Genomic DNA, 19,327 nt, shown 5'->3' on the forward strand with positions numbered 1-19,327 from the left:
TATGCAGGGACAGACCCAGTGGCGCTGCCATGGGGGGTCAACTGAAATCTCCTTGACCTGCCCTTGTCCTGTCAATAGCCTTTTTTTGGGTATATATACTAGTCACTTAATTACAACTAATTTCAAAAGGATGTGAGGCTTTGCTCAAAGTTATAGAGCTAATAGTAAACAAAGAAAGATATGCACCTTACTGTATCAGGAAGTGTGGATGTTGAACATAATTGGCCTCTTGTGGCCCCTTTACGGCCCCTGACTGGAATAATCCTGGCTCCGCCACTGACTTTATGTTAACATGCAAACACACAAAACATGAGAGTGTGGTCATCCATACACATGGCAAACATGGTAGAGGGCATGTTAGCATGAACATCGTAGTATTTAGCTCAAAGCACAGCCTCATAGAGCTGCTAGTTTGGCTGTAGACTTCTACATAAGTAGCAATTATGAAATGTAACTATGATCAGATGAAAAATATTTATCATATATATTAGATTCTGACAAATGAGGTTTGTGTCAAACTCAGATCACAACAATGATAAGATCTGAACCTTTCAGATGTGTGATAATAATAATCAGACAGAAAATGTCATATTAAAACCAAAAATAGTATATTTAATGTATTTACAATAAACATACAATCATGTAATCTTTTCCAAGAAATATACAGAACATAAAGCTTTTTTAAATATAAAGTTATGTAATTTAAATAAAAATAAAAATAAATAACCAAAGAAGCAGTAGAGCATATCTAAAAGTTTTTTTTGATGCTTTGAAAATATAAGTGATATTTTCTTATTTCATTGCCCTTCTCCATGTCAAAGGTCCCGTCACTGCAAAGAACCATGAAATTCATGTATTGACTTCCACCGACAACATAAGCAAACAAAACACTCTAAAACCGTCACTAACATGGTTAGCACATGGTTTCACTTGAATTAAAGGCAACATGCTGCCTAAATGCTCCAACCAACTGATTATCTGTCTGCATATGAAGAGTTTCCTTCCAAAATAAGATCTTTCCTCTACAAAAAGTGACTTTCCTTGAGAAATGATAATAGCAACATAAGGATCAGATTATGGACGTATTTACAGGATGACTGTCCATTGTTAAGAGACCTCAGATAAGAACATTTTTGCCCACTCATTACGTATTTTGGTAGCAAACTCTTCATATGTCAATACCTCCGTCTCCACAGATCTGCTATAAAAGTCCACCTGCTGTTACCAAAAGGCAAGGTCATAAAAAGAGAATCATGGGAAAAAAAGAGGATGTAAAAAAAACAAAAACTTTTATGCTCCAAAGTTGTTTCTCATCACAAGGCAAAACATCTCAAGCACATTTAGGTGCCAAAAGAAACAGTCCTGTCGCCGCAGGTGAATACAAGGTCAAGCGAGTGCCGTCACACTTTGCCAGCGCGTTGGACAGACCTACAATATGTTGGCTTCTTCTTGGAAAGTGTTGAATGTTACAGTGCACAGGTTGATATGGCACAACATGGGCTCCCGTCAGAGTAGAGCTTCATATCCAGGCACAGGTGCAGGACTGCTATCAGTAAAGTTTGGCTGATGCTCTACACTCGACCATATTTACTGCACCATGTCAACATTGGCGCCACTTGTTTCAAGCAAAAAGTATTATTTCGTATTTGGACCAAAGCAACAAACAGTAGCTTTGCCACTGATGGAAAGACAAAATTAGACTATAACTTCACTAGTAGAAAAGTCCTACATATTAACAGTTATTACATCCTAAATAATACTGCTCTCTAGACCAAATGTACAATATTTTATAGGCAAAATGTTTTTCGGGACACTTTTGTATGATATGGTGAAAGTAAGTGGAGGGATATCACAGAAAGGCTACATATAGCTGGACGATCTGCTCCGAGCTCCAGCGTGTTGAGACAGCGTTCTCAGCGGGACGTTACGGAACACTTCTATGGTGTCACTTTGGCACTTGTATGGCACTATTATGTACAGAGGAGTCAGCACTATGACACACTGGACGTCACAGATATCAAAGACAGCGTCACCTGTTGGGGAGGGGGTTGCTAAGGTGGAGACGGCGAACCAGCAGGTGATGTTGGTCATAGCCCTCCTCCATGTTAGAAAAATGGAAGCCTCCTTTTTATTTATTTTGTTTAGTTTTTTTTTACATTTCAGCGTTATGTCCGGCTGTCCTGAATGATCCTGCTCGGAGTCAATCATCCCATCAGGGACGATCAAACTGTTTCAGGCACAACCTGTCTCAGTGTCCAGAGAGTCCCCAGTTTAAAGATTCAAGTCTCAATGCAGAGCTAAACATCTGTATTCTCACTGTCACATCAAACCGAGCAGATGTTAGTCTGGTCCGGTTTGAACATAGGTCCATTAAGAGTTGATCTCAAGTATTCTCTAACAACTGTCTGTTCTCCCTATTTGATAAATACTGTATGTCTCCGTGTTTCTTATGATACTAAAGCTGCATCAATGTACCGTAGAGTTTATACTGTTGGTTCAGTGAGGTGCCAAACTAAAATACATCATATGAATAAATCATCTCCACCATTAGCAAACAAAAGGCTCATTAAGCATGGGTGGCAGCATAAAACTAAATAGTAGTTGACTTCAACTATAAAGGAACTATTTAACATTTTGGGAAAAACACTTCTCAGCTTTCCTGCCAGGTGACGAGGATGTTGACCTCATGTCTGTACAGTAAATGTCAAATTACAACCAGCAGCTGGTTCTGCTAAATGTAGGACGTAGATGGAAAAATAGAGGGGGGGGAAACCATTAACCTGGCTCCATCGATAAAATCCAGCCATGAGGGCGTCTATGAACATGTTGTATCTCATTACCCGTACAAAAAACAGGTGTAAAAGCTTTTTATGGGAGGGTGGATCATGTGCATGCCTACTTCTTGGGGTAGTGCTGCGTCACTTGGCAAGAAAGTGAATATGTATTTCCCAAAATGATTAAAATACTTTCAAACCTCCAGTCTCTATCCCCAAAAGGGATTAAACATGTTTGGAAAATGAAATCTATTGCAGTGGTGAGTAGCTGGAAAAACATCCATATTTTTTGATGCAAAACATATTAGATACTTACAAAGTAAGCCTGAAGAAAACAACATACTCTACATAAACTGGATATGTCAGAAATCAGAATCCCATAGAAAACAATGTGTATTTAAAAATCAGTCACTGCAGTGTGAGCGATTATGAATCAGCTGAGTATTTTTTTCATGTTGACATCACAATGCAGTATGCATTATAAAGCTTTCCCGTGGTCAAAAATAGAATTTGCAGGCCATTAGAGTTAAATGTGTATTTAACCATTTCCATGTCCACCAAACTGCAGTGTGTGCAACTTAGTGACATACTGAGTATTTTTTTCTTTTTTATCATCACATGCATTACCAGCATGCTTCTAAAAGAACTAACTCAGGCTGCGTCATGCTATGCTGTGTCTGCTGACAGCTAGCCCACCACCATCATCATGTCTCGCTACGTTGACTTGGCGTTCCACTTAAATGTCTTCGCACTCTCTGTCAGCCTCCACCTGTGTCAGCTAGAGAATGTTCCCTGCTTGTTATTTGTCGTGTTGCTATGTATTCCATGCATTTCTGCTGAGGGCAGTGGAATTACACCACCAAGTCAAACTGTGTTTCTCTCTCCATCTGCCAATGACATGAGTGACAGATGGATAATATTATGCATTAGAAACAGGTTCAGTTATGCTTATATACCTAAGTCATTTATCCTCATCAGATTTAGGTACGGTCGTCATTTAAACAATTGGACTGGATTTTTTTTAATAAATGACCTTTTGAAAATTTTACCTAATTTCTATAAAGGACACAGGGAAAACAAAGATTCATGTGAAGTAGAAAAAAAACAGTTGTGTGGTTCTGAAACATCAGAATCTTGTCCAGCCTTCATCGCAAAACTCCTCAATATGACACAGTAAAGGGATATGTATTACATACTGGCTCAAGGCTCCTCTTTCTTCAACAAATGTCCCAGAATGCCCTCGAGAACTAGAACAGGACAATTCCACTGGAAGCAAATAAGAAAGACAGTCATTTTGTAACACATGAACAACACGATCAGTGTTATGTTTTAGCTTTTAAAAAGAAAATAAACCTACCCCACTTAGGTGTAAAGTAAATGACCACACTGGTAAAATAAATATTGTCATAGATTTAACTCCCGTGCTACTTTGTAAAATACTGAACAATGAAGTTAGAAGTGACATGAGATATTTCATTTATTTTGCACTCATGATTTGGGGATTAAAGATAAGTGCAATTATTTTAAGATGCTTTGGAAATTGATTGATTTGGTTTTGGTGTAGAGTAGTAGATATTTTTTCTTTTCTCTGTCCCTTATTTCCCAAATCTTTAATGATGTGGCCAGAAGAGAGAGTTATGACCTCTCCCTGTGTTAAAGTTAACTGTGTGACTAATGATTTGGTGGGGTTGTCGAGCCAATTACAAGAGTGAAACTCCCTGAATGGAATGATCCCACTTGCACTACAGCTGTATGTTCTTGAAAAGTGCTCAAAACATAAGCTAAAAATGCTTCATCTGACAGCGAACAATCACATTCTTATTCTTTCTATCTGACTTGACGACCTGAGAAATATTTCCTTCTAAAGGAAAATAAACTGTCAAAGAAAAGCTGACGAACAAACAGATTTCTGCTTCTTACACAGCTCTGAGTCTGAAGTTCATCTAAACTGAAGATTTTACTAAATCTAAATCTGTAAAGAAAACAATTCTGTTGGTGTCCTGGTAAAAGGATACAAAACACTTTACTGCAACATCCCTGTTTAAAATTTGTTGAAGTGTCATTTCTCCTTTCTCTCCCAGTGTTTGCTGTCAATCCCTACTTGGGTGTTAAATAGGTGAAAAAAGCTAAACAAAAACTTAAACATGTATCAGAAAACTAAATAAGAAATTGAGTATAATTGGATATTTTGGGATATTTTTTTCCATTGTGTTTTGATGTTTTGGGTGAGAAGAAGATAAGACCCAAACTGAGGACATTCTTCTAAATCAATATAACACCAGAGAAACATTGCACATCAGGTCACTTGCACACTAACACCTCCAGCCTGCAGTCCCCGTGCAGAGCGCCACTATAAAACTGACTCCATGTTGTTACATGTCTCATGGTCCTCCAGGTTGTATATGAACTTTGTCCTGTTGGCCGGGTTCTGCGTTATCTCTTTGCCCAAATTGTCCAGAGTCACGTTGGAAGCGAAGAGTTCGGTGGGGGTGAGGTACCCCTCGCTGTTCTTGATGTACTTCCTGTAGTTCTTCCTTAAACACTGCCATGTGGTGGCGTACAGGATGAAGGCAGACGACTTGAGGACGATGGCGATGCTGACATACAGGTGCCTGTAGGCCACGTTGTCGTACAGCATGCAGGCTCCCTTCTCGCCGCACACCGAGCTCCAGAACAGACAGGTGGAGTCGATGCCCATGCCGAAGATCAGAGGGGGAGGAATGAAGCCTGGGGTTGTGGACAGACAGCAGGTCAATGGGTCAAACAGAGAACCTGTTAGAGTTGAGGTTTCCTTTATATTCACACAGACAGAGCGATGAAGTCCATTTTAACCAAGATGAAAAATTGCAAGTTTACAATACAGAGTAAAACTACAGGAAGGACAAATACAACGGTGTGAGAGTCATTACAGAAATGAAATGATTGTTTCTCTGTGGATATAAGTGTACAATAAGACTGGAGCATTAGAAGTGAATGTTGAGTTTCATACCTATAAGTCTCAGCAGCAGGAACAAAACCCCAAGGGCATAAGACTTCAGCTCTGGACTTACAGTTCTGAAACAGAGAAACATCTGGGATGAGCAAAGTGTTCTATCGATGTGAATGCTGCATCTCAGCAAGCATTCATCTGTAGTTCAACAGATGATCATCTGCAGTTAAAGAATAATTCCAGTTTACTGCAAACTTTGACTGCTTTTGTACTTTTGGACATTATTTCTCTTGGTAGTAATAGTTGCGGAATTCTGTGAACACAGGAAAGTCTGAAATCAGACAGGTTGCAAACAAGCCACCAGTTTAACCAGATTATCTTGAGTTTGTTACTGTAATAATAATAATAATAATGCACTAAGGCAATTAATTCTACACACTACTGGGAGACAGTCAACTACAAACTAATTTTGATGGTATATGATCAGAATTGTTATTGCTTTTAAATCCCTTCTTAAAACATTATTTCGAAGAAAGACTTTCATTTTGGGTGAATTTCAATTTATTATGATTACTATAATGATGATTATTATTATTTACTCATTCAGTAGACAAATAGATGCCATTATATAGGTTATCCACACACATCTACTTAACTGTCTACTCTGTACCTTACAGTGTCCTTTTTGACCTTTGAGATTAAGACATAATGTTATGTTAATATTTCTCTTTACCAGCTTGACAAATCTTGACAAATCTCCTCTACACTTGAGGTGACAAAAGTGAATGTGACTCCATCATTTTTCCCGGATCGCAGACATAAATGCCAACAGCTCCCTCTTTTGGAGATTGTGTATAACCGCAGGTCTCATACCTGATAAGGATGATGACAGAGGGTGTCTGGGCCATGGCTCCGATCATGCTGCACACACAGATAACACACAGGAAGGTGAGGAAGGCCTGCTGACAGCCTGGACTGGGACACTTCCCTGGTAGCGCCACGGCCTCCTCACTGTTGCTGGATATACACGCGCAGCTGGTCAGGTTCTGATACAAAGACAAGAGGAAGAGCTGAGTTACTCCACTATCTGAATGAATGAAGACTGCTGCACTGTATGAATGTGTCCGGTGGTTATTCATTTCATAAATCAGCTGGTTGCAGTGTTTTCATCTCCACTCACTGGTTTGGTGCAGCCAGCGAAGCAGGCTGAGAGGTAGGTGATTCCATTGGAACCACAGACAGGACTCACTGACGCTGTGTAGCAGTTACAGTTATTGATGCACGGCGATTCAGGTCGCTGCCAGGATCGCAACGTCCTGTGGAGGAGGTCAAAGGTCATATTAGGGAGGATAAACATTTGTATATGTACAATGTTCACGTCAAATGAAAATGATCATGTTGATCAGTTCATTTAAGATTAAACACACCCCTCTATCGGCTGAATAATACACTAAAAGCACAAAGTAAACAATTATGCAAAAGCAAGTATTTCTGACGGCTGGATATGTATTTGAATAAAAGTTGAAAATGTATGTCATCATATTACAGACACAAAGTACAAGGAGAACACACCTAGTTTTACTGTGGACTTATTAATGTATAATAATGTTTATCATCTTATTTCTAATAGAAGAATGATGAGATAAGCTACATGGTGACAGGAATTACAGATTTCTCTTAAGAAGAAGTCTCTAAAAAATGATTTATGAAAATGCAGGGACTATTTTATTATTTGGGGAAATGCACTTATGACTTCTGGACAGATCCAGGCTAGCTGTTTCACCCTGTTTTCATTCTACATGCTAAGATAAGGTAACTGTCTGCTGGCTTTAGGTTCATATTCACCACAAAGACATGAGAGTGGTATTGATCTTTTCATCTAATTCTTGGCAAGAAAGTGAGTAAGACTATTTCCCAAAATGTCCAACTATATCTGTAGGTACTGTTATAATACAGCAGGAAATCGTGTAGATGGAAATTGTGGACATACAAAAGTAATGATAATAAACAGTAAAATTGCATGTTTGTAGTGAAAGTCATGTATAACTGGAATAGTTTCTTGTGGAAAAACAACAGCAAGGCCCAAGTAAAACTGGAAATCCTTGAAAAGACTCCTTGGCCACATTGGCCTTTTATCACTCTTACTCGTTGCCATAGGCCACAGTGACCCCTGCGACAGGCCCGGTGTCACACCCCAGGAAGAGAAAGGAGACGTAGCAGGCAGTGGACACCAGGTTGACCAGCATGGCCATGCGGACGGCGCCCAGTGCAGACAGGTTCAGCTTCTTCACCAGCAGCCCCCCGAGGAAGATACCCAGACAGGCACATGGGATGGCCGTCATACCTGCGGAGAGAAAGACAGGGATGTCCACTGTTCCCTCAAAAATCCTACTGGTATTTTCCTTAGTAGTGTTTGTAAGCAAGATTACACAAAGAAAACTGAACGGATTTCAACAAAACTTGGTGGAAGGATGTAGTACGGCCGTATGGGTCAGGGAAGAGCCCATGAAAATTTGGTGTGGATCGAATCAGGAGACAGATCCAGGATTTTTTTTAAACTTTATTAAACGTTGCGAAATGGGGCACTTTTCTAAATTGTAAGTTTTTCCAGGGAATAATGTTAAAAGTTGATGAAAAAAGTCAAACACGTTTTGGGAACTGATACATGAGTGTGTGAAATTTGGTGAAGCTGGACTGAAGTTAAGGGGACTGTTGGGCCTTGGCAGGGGTATGCGCTCTACTGAGTGCCATTTTACTTCTCTTTTTTTTACCTGTATAACCTTAACCTACTTCTTGTTTAATGGTAAACAATTGGCCTGCCTACCTAGCAGCTGATTGGCTGAGGAGGTGGTAAGGTTGAACTGCTGCTCCAGGTATTTGCCAAGGAAGGCAGCAAAGCCGGCAACCACGGCAATCTCCATGCAGGCTGCCAGTGTGATGCAGCTGAACACCGGATTAGAGAGTAAGTGCCTGGTGACCCGAGGGATTACTGAATCAATAAAGAAGGAGAAAACAGAAAATGGGACAAGAGATAAGGAAATTTTGTTATTTTTCATCTTTTTTCAACATTTCTTTCTCACCATCCGCTCCCTCTGTTCCCCCCTCCTTACTTCTCAGATGCTCACAGACCGTGAGGCCACTGTTTATTTCAAAGCCCCGCATGGTCCCGTTGGGTTTGGAGCCCTGGTATTCCATGGTCAGGGAAGAAGGCAGCATGGCCTGCTCACTCTCCCCTCCACCGTCCATGTCCTGCTCGTCCAGTGCCTGGGGGAAGCCGAACATGAAGAGGGCCGACAGGAATAGTAAGGCACCACAGAGGAGGAAGCCGCCCCACCACGCTCCGATCCAGCGAGGGTCATCTGGGGTGATGTCCAGCTTACCTGAACAAGAGGCAGGGGAGTTTATCTCAATGAATGGATGCTGATTAATGCAGTATGATGACATTTAACAGATCAATGGGAAGAAATCAGGATTGATTAGGAGTACATTCTGACTATTATGTCCATTTTTAATGCTTTTATTTGAGTACTATGTTGCAGTATTCTTAATTTCCCTACAGTCAATTAAAAATACAATTATTGCACAGTGAACAATATCATTAAATGCAGACAAATAGTAATGGCCAACTTACTGGTGTCAATGAAGACAGCATCAACATAGACTTTGGTACAGACGGAACCTAAGATGAAGCCACAAGCCGGGCCGAAAACTAAAGTTGAAAATAAAATACCTGCAAAACATAGGACAGAAGAATATACAATGTCAGTTGGTTAAAATGAAAAGAGCAACAACAACACAAATTCCATGTTAGTATTAATATATATAAAATCTGCATTTACTTCAATTTTAAGTTTTCTTCAGCTTAGTTTAGCTATAAGTGCACTTCACCAGATCATCCAGCAGAGGGAAGCATTGTATAAAGACTGGAAAGAGTTTATTACTTGACCCTTTAATTAAATATGCTGTAACATTAGGCCTCCTACCCATGGAACAATTCTGTTGTTAAATCCACAGTATGATTGAGAATCAAATGGGTTCTTTTCAAGGAAAGATTAGATATTGAATCCAAGCCAAGGACGTTAAATTTCACCAGATGTCTCCCACTGACAGATTTAGTCACTGTCACTATAATATGCAGCTCATAGGTTGCACAGGTTAATTGATTTAAGACTATGTTATCCAGCAGGATCATAAATAATCTCGCAGGAAATGGGTTCTCAGTGTGAGAGCAGTGGGGAACCAGCAGTAGTTCACTTCTCTCCTATGAAAAGATACTCTTCTTTGGCCCAGAGGTTGAGAGGTTTGAAGTAAGCAGCAGATTGAGCAGGGCTGTGTGTAAGAGGCAGTGGAACTCAGTTGTACAGGCTGGTGTTCAGTGGAACAATGGCAGTGGTTAATAACAAGAGCCTGGCACAGAAAGGGCTGCTCCCTCCTCACTGAGATGACCCGTCAGTTTCTCTGAATAGGATGTAGTGATTGGTGCTGTGGTTATCACCAGTGAAAAATCTCAGGGCACAATTGCTCATTCAGTTCTCAGCGTGGTATCTTTCATTTCTACAGACGCAGAAAGAACATGTAGATTTGATTTCTGGTCGCTATTTCAAAATCTGGTAAAGCAATGTAACACAGTTTTAGCCATACACATGTTTTGGGGGTCATTGTATTCCCTTTTAGGAGCGACATTGGAAAGAGACAGAGTAAAAAGAGACAGTATCAGCGTCTTAGCCCAATCTATGATTCTTTCAACATATTTTAAGTTTAATTGTACAATTAGTAACTCTAATCACTATGTTCACAGATCCCAACCCTAACACTGGACGCACATGTCCACCTTTATTCATATGCCTAAATATGGACTGGCAGATAAAAGATAAAACCAGATACTCATTGTCCGGTTTTCATAATAATGTTTTTTAACAAGACAAAGCTTTGCTCACAGCTATAAAAGTCTGTACATGTACTGTTTACAGTCACTGATATCTCTGACTCAGAATAATACGCTAAAGGCCGATATAAAACGTGTTTTTCCCCAGCTAAAGGCTAGTATGCTAATATATGTTTACCATTTTCACAAGCGCAGTTTAGAAATTTAGCCAGCTAATGTTGGCTATTAAGCACTAAACACAAAGCCCTTAGAAATAACATTAGTTGTGCACGTTTGTGGTCTACAATATGCACATTATGTTCATATCAGCATAGTCTCTGATACCAGTGTAGCAGGAGTAAGGTAAGAGATGAGCTCAGAGGTTACAGCAGTGCAGATGCTCAAACACTAACCAATGAACAGCCTTGTGTCACCTCCTCTGCCTGCCACTAGTAGTCAAATCACAGAGAAACACAGGACGAGACAACTAATCCATAATGTATGTGATGCAGGCAGGCTGGCACGCACACACACACACAGCAGTGAACCAGCAGAAAATGTTGGCTGCCAGCCAGTCTGATACTCAGTGCCCTGAAGTTGCACGTTCCCTCACTTCACTGTGGGCACTACCAGCTCTGCTGAGTCCTCTATAGAGTGGAATAACGTAAGAGCCTGGAGTGGTCCTCAAAGTGATACTGCCGACGTTAATGGTAGTAATAAGCATGATGGAGGAAAATCACACTTAAGCTTTTTTATGCTGTAAGATTATCCTTCAGCAACAGCTGTTCGACACCCACCAGGAAAAAGATTCAGGACTGTCTAATGCAGGGGTCGGCAACCTAAGGCACGCGTGCCAATGATGGCACGCGGCGCCATAATCATTGGCACACTTGTTAAAGAAATGTTCAAAGGTTTTGCCGTCACGCAGCCTGTATTATTTAGCTTGATTAATGTTAACACCTCCCAGCCACTAGGTGCCAGTAATGCGCCATAGGCTCGATGCCAATCGCCATTAAATAATAAGAAGAAGAAGCCTCCCAGCCGGCGCTGTTCGCATTTCCCCACATGAATCTCCGTGAAGTGCAGCCGTTCAGGTGTATTGGTGATGGCATGCCCGTTAGCTAAAAAAACGAAGACACGGGCATTTCCGCCCTCATGGGCAGAAGACTGTGGCTTTGTTTTTCATAAGGACCATGCTGTGTGCACGTTATGTTTTGAAAATGAAAGAAGTTTCAAAGATCAGGCAGACAAGGGAGAATCAATCAAACGTGCAGTGTCCAGGTATGGGAAGCCAACTCTCTCAAAGTCTTTGAAGCAAGCTTTTGCAATTCTGAATATGAGTGTGATTGGTGGGGTTAATGACAAACTTATTATTGCAATCATAATGAGATAAACATGTTTCTTTAAATTGTTGTTCTATATATAGCCAATATGGATGGAATAAAATGACATGTCTGTTGGAAATATTAATGTGGTTCAATAATAAGACTTAATATAAAAAAATGTTGATACGGCACACTAATTCACAAGAAAATTTTACATTGGCACTTATTGTCAAAAAGGTTGCCGACCCCTGGTCTAATGTTTGGACTCAGCAGTTCAACTCAGCAGTTGGTATTTGAGGTCACTTCCTCAGAGATTACATCAGGGTAGTGAAAATTCACCTTAAAGTTAATGTGACTTTAGCCTTATAATACAACTTGTTATTATTATTTAGTAAAACCTCTGCTGATGCATGCTGTTTCTAAAAGAAATTTAATAAAACTAAAAATAGTGGGTTTAAATATAAATATAGAATAGTATATTTAGACTTTGACCTTCAGGAACTGTCTTATAAATTCAAAAATGTACAAAATATTTGATGTTCTAATTTCATGTGATTATACAGTAGGCAGTTTGTGTACTAGGTGTGGCCTAAACAAAGTTGTCTACATAATAATATATTATTATAATCTATAATAACTATTTGAAATCGATTCACTTTCAACTAATGTTGCAGTTTAACCAATATTTTACAGTCAAGGCTCTAGAACTCGTAAAACATATATTAAAAAAAGGCTTTTAATAACCGTAGTAAAATTGGTATTACCTACACATATTATCTGTTTATTATTCTATTATTTTATTCCCTGATCTTATTTGCTTTAGCCCTGAAATGTTTTAATACTGTTTCTACCATGTAAACCACTTTGTAAATGTGTTTTGAAAAGTGCTGTATAAAGTTTATTATAATTATATCATAATGAATATTATATTACTTTTAAGACATTTAACAAAATGTAAAATAACATTTTCAAAGGTTTAAGTTCTTAAACTGACAAATCTATCTAAATTTCAATTACTTGAAATAAATGCTGCTGCATCGTAATTTGACATATTTTGCAAACAACAGCATCCACTGCAACGATTTTCAAATCATGATGTGCATGAATTTTTAATGCATTGATTATAAATCAGCACCGCTGAGATAAAAACATTTTCACAGGATTGGTTTATTAACTTTTGATTGCTCATTAGAGACTGAGTGTAAATCTCTGTGGACGTATTGACTTTGCAGTGATTGCAGTTCTGCCTCAGTGTAACCAAGGATAGAAGCTGTAGATGCACTCTGTGTTTTCAGTTAGAGCCACAGAATCAGGTGCAGCAAGACGGTCATGACTGTTAAAGATTATTTAGTTGTGATGGGACAATTTGTTGCACTTAACACTTCAGCAACACACACGGTAGAATATCGCATGTGCAGGAAGACAGGGACAGAACACTTGAAAACTAGAAGACTTGTCTCTCTGCAACAAAAGCTAATTTCAGCCAAAACAACACAAGTAAAAATCCACTACAAGAAGCACTTGTTTCTATTCCTGTGACAAACAGCTATATGTGACTTTGTGTGACAGAAATGTATAATTCACAGGATCATTTCTTATTATCTTGTAAAGACTTTGAACTGTAGAGCCTCAGATACAGTTAACTCAGATACTGTATCCATGTAACACTGGCAGCTTAGTCTTTGTCTGTGTGACCCAGCCGTTTGGAAATGGCAGGGAGAGACACCCCACTTACACTGAGACTTTGTAAAGGCTCTGACAGTTCCTCCTTGTGTGTAGTAATATCAAGCCAACAGCTAGATATCTAACTGTACGGACTATTTGTTTGAGTACATAATGCCCTGGAGAACTTTTAAAGTTTCTCTTTGCTTTTGTTGTACACTGTGGCTGATCACATGATACTACATATAAAAAAGATAGAAATGATAATTAAATAGAAATGTAATGTTTCTTCTCACAGCCTATTTGCATGTACTTCATACTGCAATCGAATACAGTAGCAAAAAATGTTCTACTAGATTGTTAAAGGCCTGGAAAATTACAAATGTCTCAGAATAAAATGCAATCATATACAACAGTACTACAAACTACAGCAACAAAAAATATCAGTTAAACGGCATGGCACTCAGTAGAGTGCATACGTTCATCAAGGTCCAACAGTTAAATCATGCTTCACCAGATTTCACACACTTATTGTGATATTGATATTAGTCCCCTTAATGAGTCCGATTTCTTTTCATTAAAATCCATCAAATATTCCCTGGGGAAAAAACACATGCTGAAAAACGCCCTACCTACCACACTCAAAATCCTGGCTCCACCAAAATTGATCGAGTTCTTCCTTGAACCATTTTCACCAGACATCAAAAGAAATGGCTCTCTATTTTTTCATTTCTTTGGATTGTATTTCAGTTTTCATTTAAGTTTGTTTGTTATATATCTGAAGAATTTTTTTGTAAATTTTATCTCACAAGCTCATGCAGAAAAAAGGACATAGTCTTGAGGCCTCACATTTTATAAAACCCCCACAAGAGCATAATTGAGGCACCACAGGCCCATTCTATAACTGGAAACATCCAGAAAAGTGCCAAGCCAGAGCTGCTCACAGCATCTCAGATATTACCTATACCTGAGAAGGACTATCCACAACCCCAAAGAGAGGAACACTACCAAGATAACACTAGCAGGATAAGGAAGTCTAGTAAGAACATTATATACAATTAACATGAGTAAGAAAGCAAATATATAATCACGATATGTGTAAAAAGTCCAAGAGATGAGCGTTGGCATAGAAAACACAAACTTGTATAAAGTAAGTTGTTTTTGCATCATAAGGAAAGCTTGGGTCCAGACTTGTCCTGACGTTGAAAAAAGATGCTTCTTCAGCAGCAGCTTGCAGTTCTCTTTCTGCAGCAGCTCCAGTAACTACTTATTACTATTCTTGTGTTTGACGGACTATTTTTGACCTCAACCTTTTTTGCTCAAAGTGGTTGTAATTTAATTATTTAAAATAACATTTATAGGGAGAGACTAATTCTATTTTGATTGTACTGCTTACTGCTGATAGATTCTGCAAGTATAAATAAATGATCTGTGTTTGAAGTATAGATAAGATCTCCTAGATTCACTGTGAAGTTGTTTTATGTTTTGCCAATAACAGCCACACTTTAGTGATGTAAAAACATAGATTGTATGTGCTTGAGTCAGATCCATTAATGAAGGCTCTTATTGGTTGGTCTGGACTTTTAAATTAACATTTCCCTTCCAGCAAAAGTATATTTGCAGCCTAAATGATTTCCAGTTAACCACTGTTACATTTTAGAAGGATAAGTTTTTATTCGTATTCTTAGAGGCCAATGAGAGTGCGAGTAAAAGGCAGGTGGGGAAGACTTTGGAAAGAAGACATTTAGCAGCTGGACAAATCCTGTTCTTGTTCTCGTCTTGTTTTCCAGGATATTTCATTTACCACTTTAATGTGAGGGCTGAGCAGGACTCCTGTACCGGAAGTCTAAAAGCTGGAATACTCTTTTAAAGCCCTCTGTTCAATAGGTGAAGTATATTATTGTCAGCTTCTTATTTACTTTTATATATATCTTGCCTAATTTATTATATGTAAATATACAGTCTAAAAATACAATTATCAGCCGATAAATTAATTACCAACAATGTGTAGATGGTGATGTGCTGTGGCAGCCACTCTGCCAAAGTGACAAAAACTGTTACAGAATAACAATACAAATCCAGTAGTTCCAAGCCTAACCTGATGGCAGTGCCGTCCCCTCGTCTGTGCATGTGCAGCAGTAATGAGTGCAGCAGAGGCAAGGTCAAACTGTGTGAGACAGGGCTCCTCTACCTGGTCACACTGCCAGCACATGAATAATTTCTCACTCAGACTCACATTATGGCAATATTCAATCACTGGTACTTTGTATCTTGGCAAAGGTGCTCCTAAAAGGTGCACACATAAAACAACCTGAGCCGGACCTAACGGACAGTGCATGCTGAGTCAGCGTCCATTCCTTCCTCTGCTGTCCTACAGTGGAAGAATAATAGCTGCACTAGAGTGAAAACGCTTTTTGCTGCAGAGGACTCTCAACTTCAAGCCTCACAGAGCTTCATTATGCGCATTACAGCGATGAGTAGAGGGTAAGATATGAGGCGGGAGGGGAGAAGCTGACCCAGAGCTGGACCCCTCGAGCTCCACAGGCTCAGCTGATATTACACTCAGTTGACACAGCTCTTTACAGTATTTAATTACTGTGTTGATCCTGCCATTTGGCACACTGCTGCAGGTGTTAAACATTTCTGCTGTAGCTCAGTCTAAGATCATGTGCACGTTCAGTACAATGAGAAGGTCTAAGGGGGGGTTGCTAGTTTGTCAAAGTATTACCAATGTTGCAAAAGGTATAATGATTAGCTTGACTTAACACGCACTTGCGCCAGGGAATTTACTGGCTCTGTTAAGCTGCACAGTGCTTGGAGCAAAATGTATGTGAATGTGTATGAATGCACTTGAATGTTAATGTGCAGCTTTATTTTTGACTTCACAGATCCAAGTTTCCAAGAGGAAAATCTGCTTTTGTCATTCAACAGAGAAATGTGAACTCGTTGACACCCAATTAAACTGGAGGCATCTGAATAGCCCTCTGAGTCAATGCACTGTGGTGTTGCAGTGGTGCTCACAAAACACTAGAATGTACATTCTGTAGCAAAACAAGATTTACATCTTCCATTAACAAGATACTAACATTTACGCACTACCACATACTAAACCCCATTAAGATGTAAAGCAAAAGCCATACTGTAAAAATGCATAGAGCATGAATACTCTAATTGAAAATGTGTTTCTGTTTGAGGCTCTGTGAGTGATACAATAGATAGGAGGGTTAGTTGCCTTTGCCTTGGGTATCAGTCAAGCGGTAGACAGCAATCAATAATCTAATTACAGTCCACCCTGTACATTATAGTCAACACAGCTCAGGAGCAGGTTGGTCTTTCTCTGGGAAGCCATTTCCTCCTTCTATCAGGTATTTGGCAGAGCTGATCTAGCCGCAGGTTAAATATTAAATAGACGCTTGAAACTTCCATGTGGATAGATACAAATACACATTTGCATTGGTATTTACTACAGCTGCTTAACTTTCTATTAAAAAAGGAACTAAAGATGGCAAGATACAGTAGGTACACTGCATTGTTCTGTTGACCGTCAGTCAGTTCGACACTTTGTGTAGACTGAAGTATCACAACTATTAGATGGATTGCTGTTAAATTGTATACAGCCAGATCTGGTCCCCTGAGTGTGAATCCTACTCTCTTTGGTGATCCTCTAGCCAAAGAGGCACCAACAGGTCAAAGCTTTCCCTGAAATATCTCATCTACGAGATGGATTGTCATAAAACCTTTGTTCAAATGAAATTATTCTAAAATGATTAAACCTATAACAACTTTGAGGTGATACCTCAATTTTCCATCTAAGCACTGCAATCCCGTCAAAATTGTAATGAGTCCATTAATGTGGTTTATGGTAAATAGCTCAAATTCTAAAGGCATTCCCATCAACCTCAGCTGTACTTCATGTTTGTTGCAAATCAGCCAATGCTAGCATACTGACAAATCAAACTAAAACTGTGAAAACCTGCTTATCTCCATTTTAACATTGTCAATAACACATTACATTTACACGTTACATGTTAGCAAGCTGACACTGCCACGTACCTGATGAAACGTCAACATTTACTGAGTGGATTGGCACAGAATTGATGAAATTGGTGGTTCCCAGAGGATGAATTATATCACCACCATGAGGTTGGCATTTTGTTTTGGTCCATACATTTTTCTGCCAAATACCTAAAGAACTAATCCAATTATAGCCTCAGCTGTACTTTGTTTGCTATAATTAACAAATGTTAGCATGCTAACACACTAAATCATAATTATGAAAACCTTAAACCTAGCTTAAGGTGTAGTTTGTATTTGCTGCTAACTATATTGTGACATTTTTAACCTGGCCTCAGTTGTACTTTGTTTGGTGCTAATTTGCTAATGTCAGTATGCTAACACACTAAACTACAATCGTGAAAATGGTTAACCTAGCCAAAGCGATACTTTCTGTTAGGTGCTAATTAGCAAATATTAGCATGCTAACACACTAAACTACAATTGTGGAAACTTTCTCTCAGACAATAATTTGATGAACAATAACCAGTAAGAATAACCTCTTTACCTTTTGTGCAGCCTGCTGTCTGTCTCACACTGACTGGGTGCACACATATAAGAACACAGGTGATGGACACTAGGAACAGGCTGCAGACACAGAGCAGATACAGGACAGGTGCATGCTGGGGGACTCTATTACTCCCAGTGTCCTCAGCCTCTCATTCAGGCAGTTTTGGTTTTGGCCACAACACAGCAGCCTCTCGTCTATCATCTGGTTTGTTAGTGAGCCCATGGAGAGCAGCTGTTTTAATATTTCATCATCTGGTTAGATGTTTGCTAAACGACTCCTCTGTCGTGTTGCATTATTCAGGAGGTTTCTTACAATGCAAATGTGTCTTCACACATCAAGCTTGTCAACCCCCCCCCCCCCCGAGACTAGGAAAAAGAAGCGGCTGAAATACAAATGGCACATAACACATACTGTATAAGGACGGGGCTATATGCATTTGGCTATAGCTATAACAGAAGACCCAGCAGTCACATTGTGGGAGGTAACCATGGCAATCAACAGGCCTGGTTTGTCAATACAGGGAGTACAGAGAGGGGGTGGTGGAGAGAAAAGAAAAAAAGACTATCTGTAAGTGTCAGAGGAAGAAGCTTGGGGGATGTTACACAGTTTCTTACACAAAAGCTAAATCCACGTAGTACTGAGCTAGTACATATTTTACAGCAGTGGACATGTTACCAGAGTCTGAGTCAAGATTTCAGTACAAAATATAGTGTATGCATTAATACAAATTCAGTTGAGGGGTAAAAAAGCAATAAATAGTGTTACCTCTTTAAGGACTGTCTTTGGTTGACTGACCACACTGTCGGATCCAGTCATCACTGATCAACAGTTTTTACACTTAAAGTCCAACTGAACAACACAGTTAATTCACTTTAGTGTCAAAAGCCATGCCACAATCTAGTTTTAAAGGGGACATAGCATGCCCATTTTACCACAAGTATGGTTCACATATGGTTCCTTGGGGTCTTAATGAAATGTCTGTAACATACTTTGGTCAAAATACCACAAGGATCATTTAAAACAGCACCCTTTTTACCCTGTCTAAAACAGCCCTCCACAGAGTGACCTGTTTTGAGTGCCTGTTCCTTTAAATGCTAATGAGCCAGCTCCCCCCTCCCCCCTCTCCCCCCATGATTTTAAACGATATAAATTACATATTTTATATGATATAAATTATCAAATATGCATCCCATACTTTGTATTCCCCTT

The 19,327-nt window shown here is 39.3% G+C and overlaps 1 protein-coding gene across 1 annotated transcript in view; it reads right to left on the reverse strand.

Moving 5' to 3' along the window:
• Positions 1–586: 586 nt before the first annotated feature.
• The window catches only part of LOC117753120 (solute carrier organic anion transporter family member 3A1-like), a 28,826-nt gene continuing 10,085 nt past the window's right edge, over positions 587–19,327 (reverse strand). The window contains exons 3-10 of the mRNA XM_034571014.1: positions 9,335–9,433; positions 8,814–9,083; positions 8,528–8,692; positions 7,849–8,047; positions 6,884–7,019; positions 6,577–6,749; positions 5,764–5,828; positions 587–5,501 (exon numbers count right to left, since the gene is read on the reverse strand). Coding sequence (XP_034426905.1) covers positions 5,125–5,501; positions 5,764–5,828; positions 6,577–6,749; positions 6,884–7,019; positions 7,849–8,047; positions 8,528–8,692; positions 8,814–9,083; positions 9,335–9,433 — 1,484 coding nt within the window. The 3' untranslated portion in view covers positions 587–5,124. The remainder of the gene's footprint in view (positions 5,502–5,763; positions 5,829–6,576; positions 6,750–6,883; positions 7,020–7,848; positions 8,048–8,527; positions 8,693–8,813; positions 9,084–9,334; positions 9,434–19,327) is intronic.

Source organism: Hippoglossus hippoglossus, chromosome 3 (genome assembly GCF_009819705.1).
Source record: "Hippoglossus hippoglossus isolate fHipHip1 chromosome 3, fHipHip1.pri, whole genome shotgun sequence".
Lineage (NCBI taxonomy): Eukaryota > Metazoa > Chordata > Actinopteri > Pleuronectiformes > Pleuronectidae > Hippoglossus > Hippoglossus hippoglossus.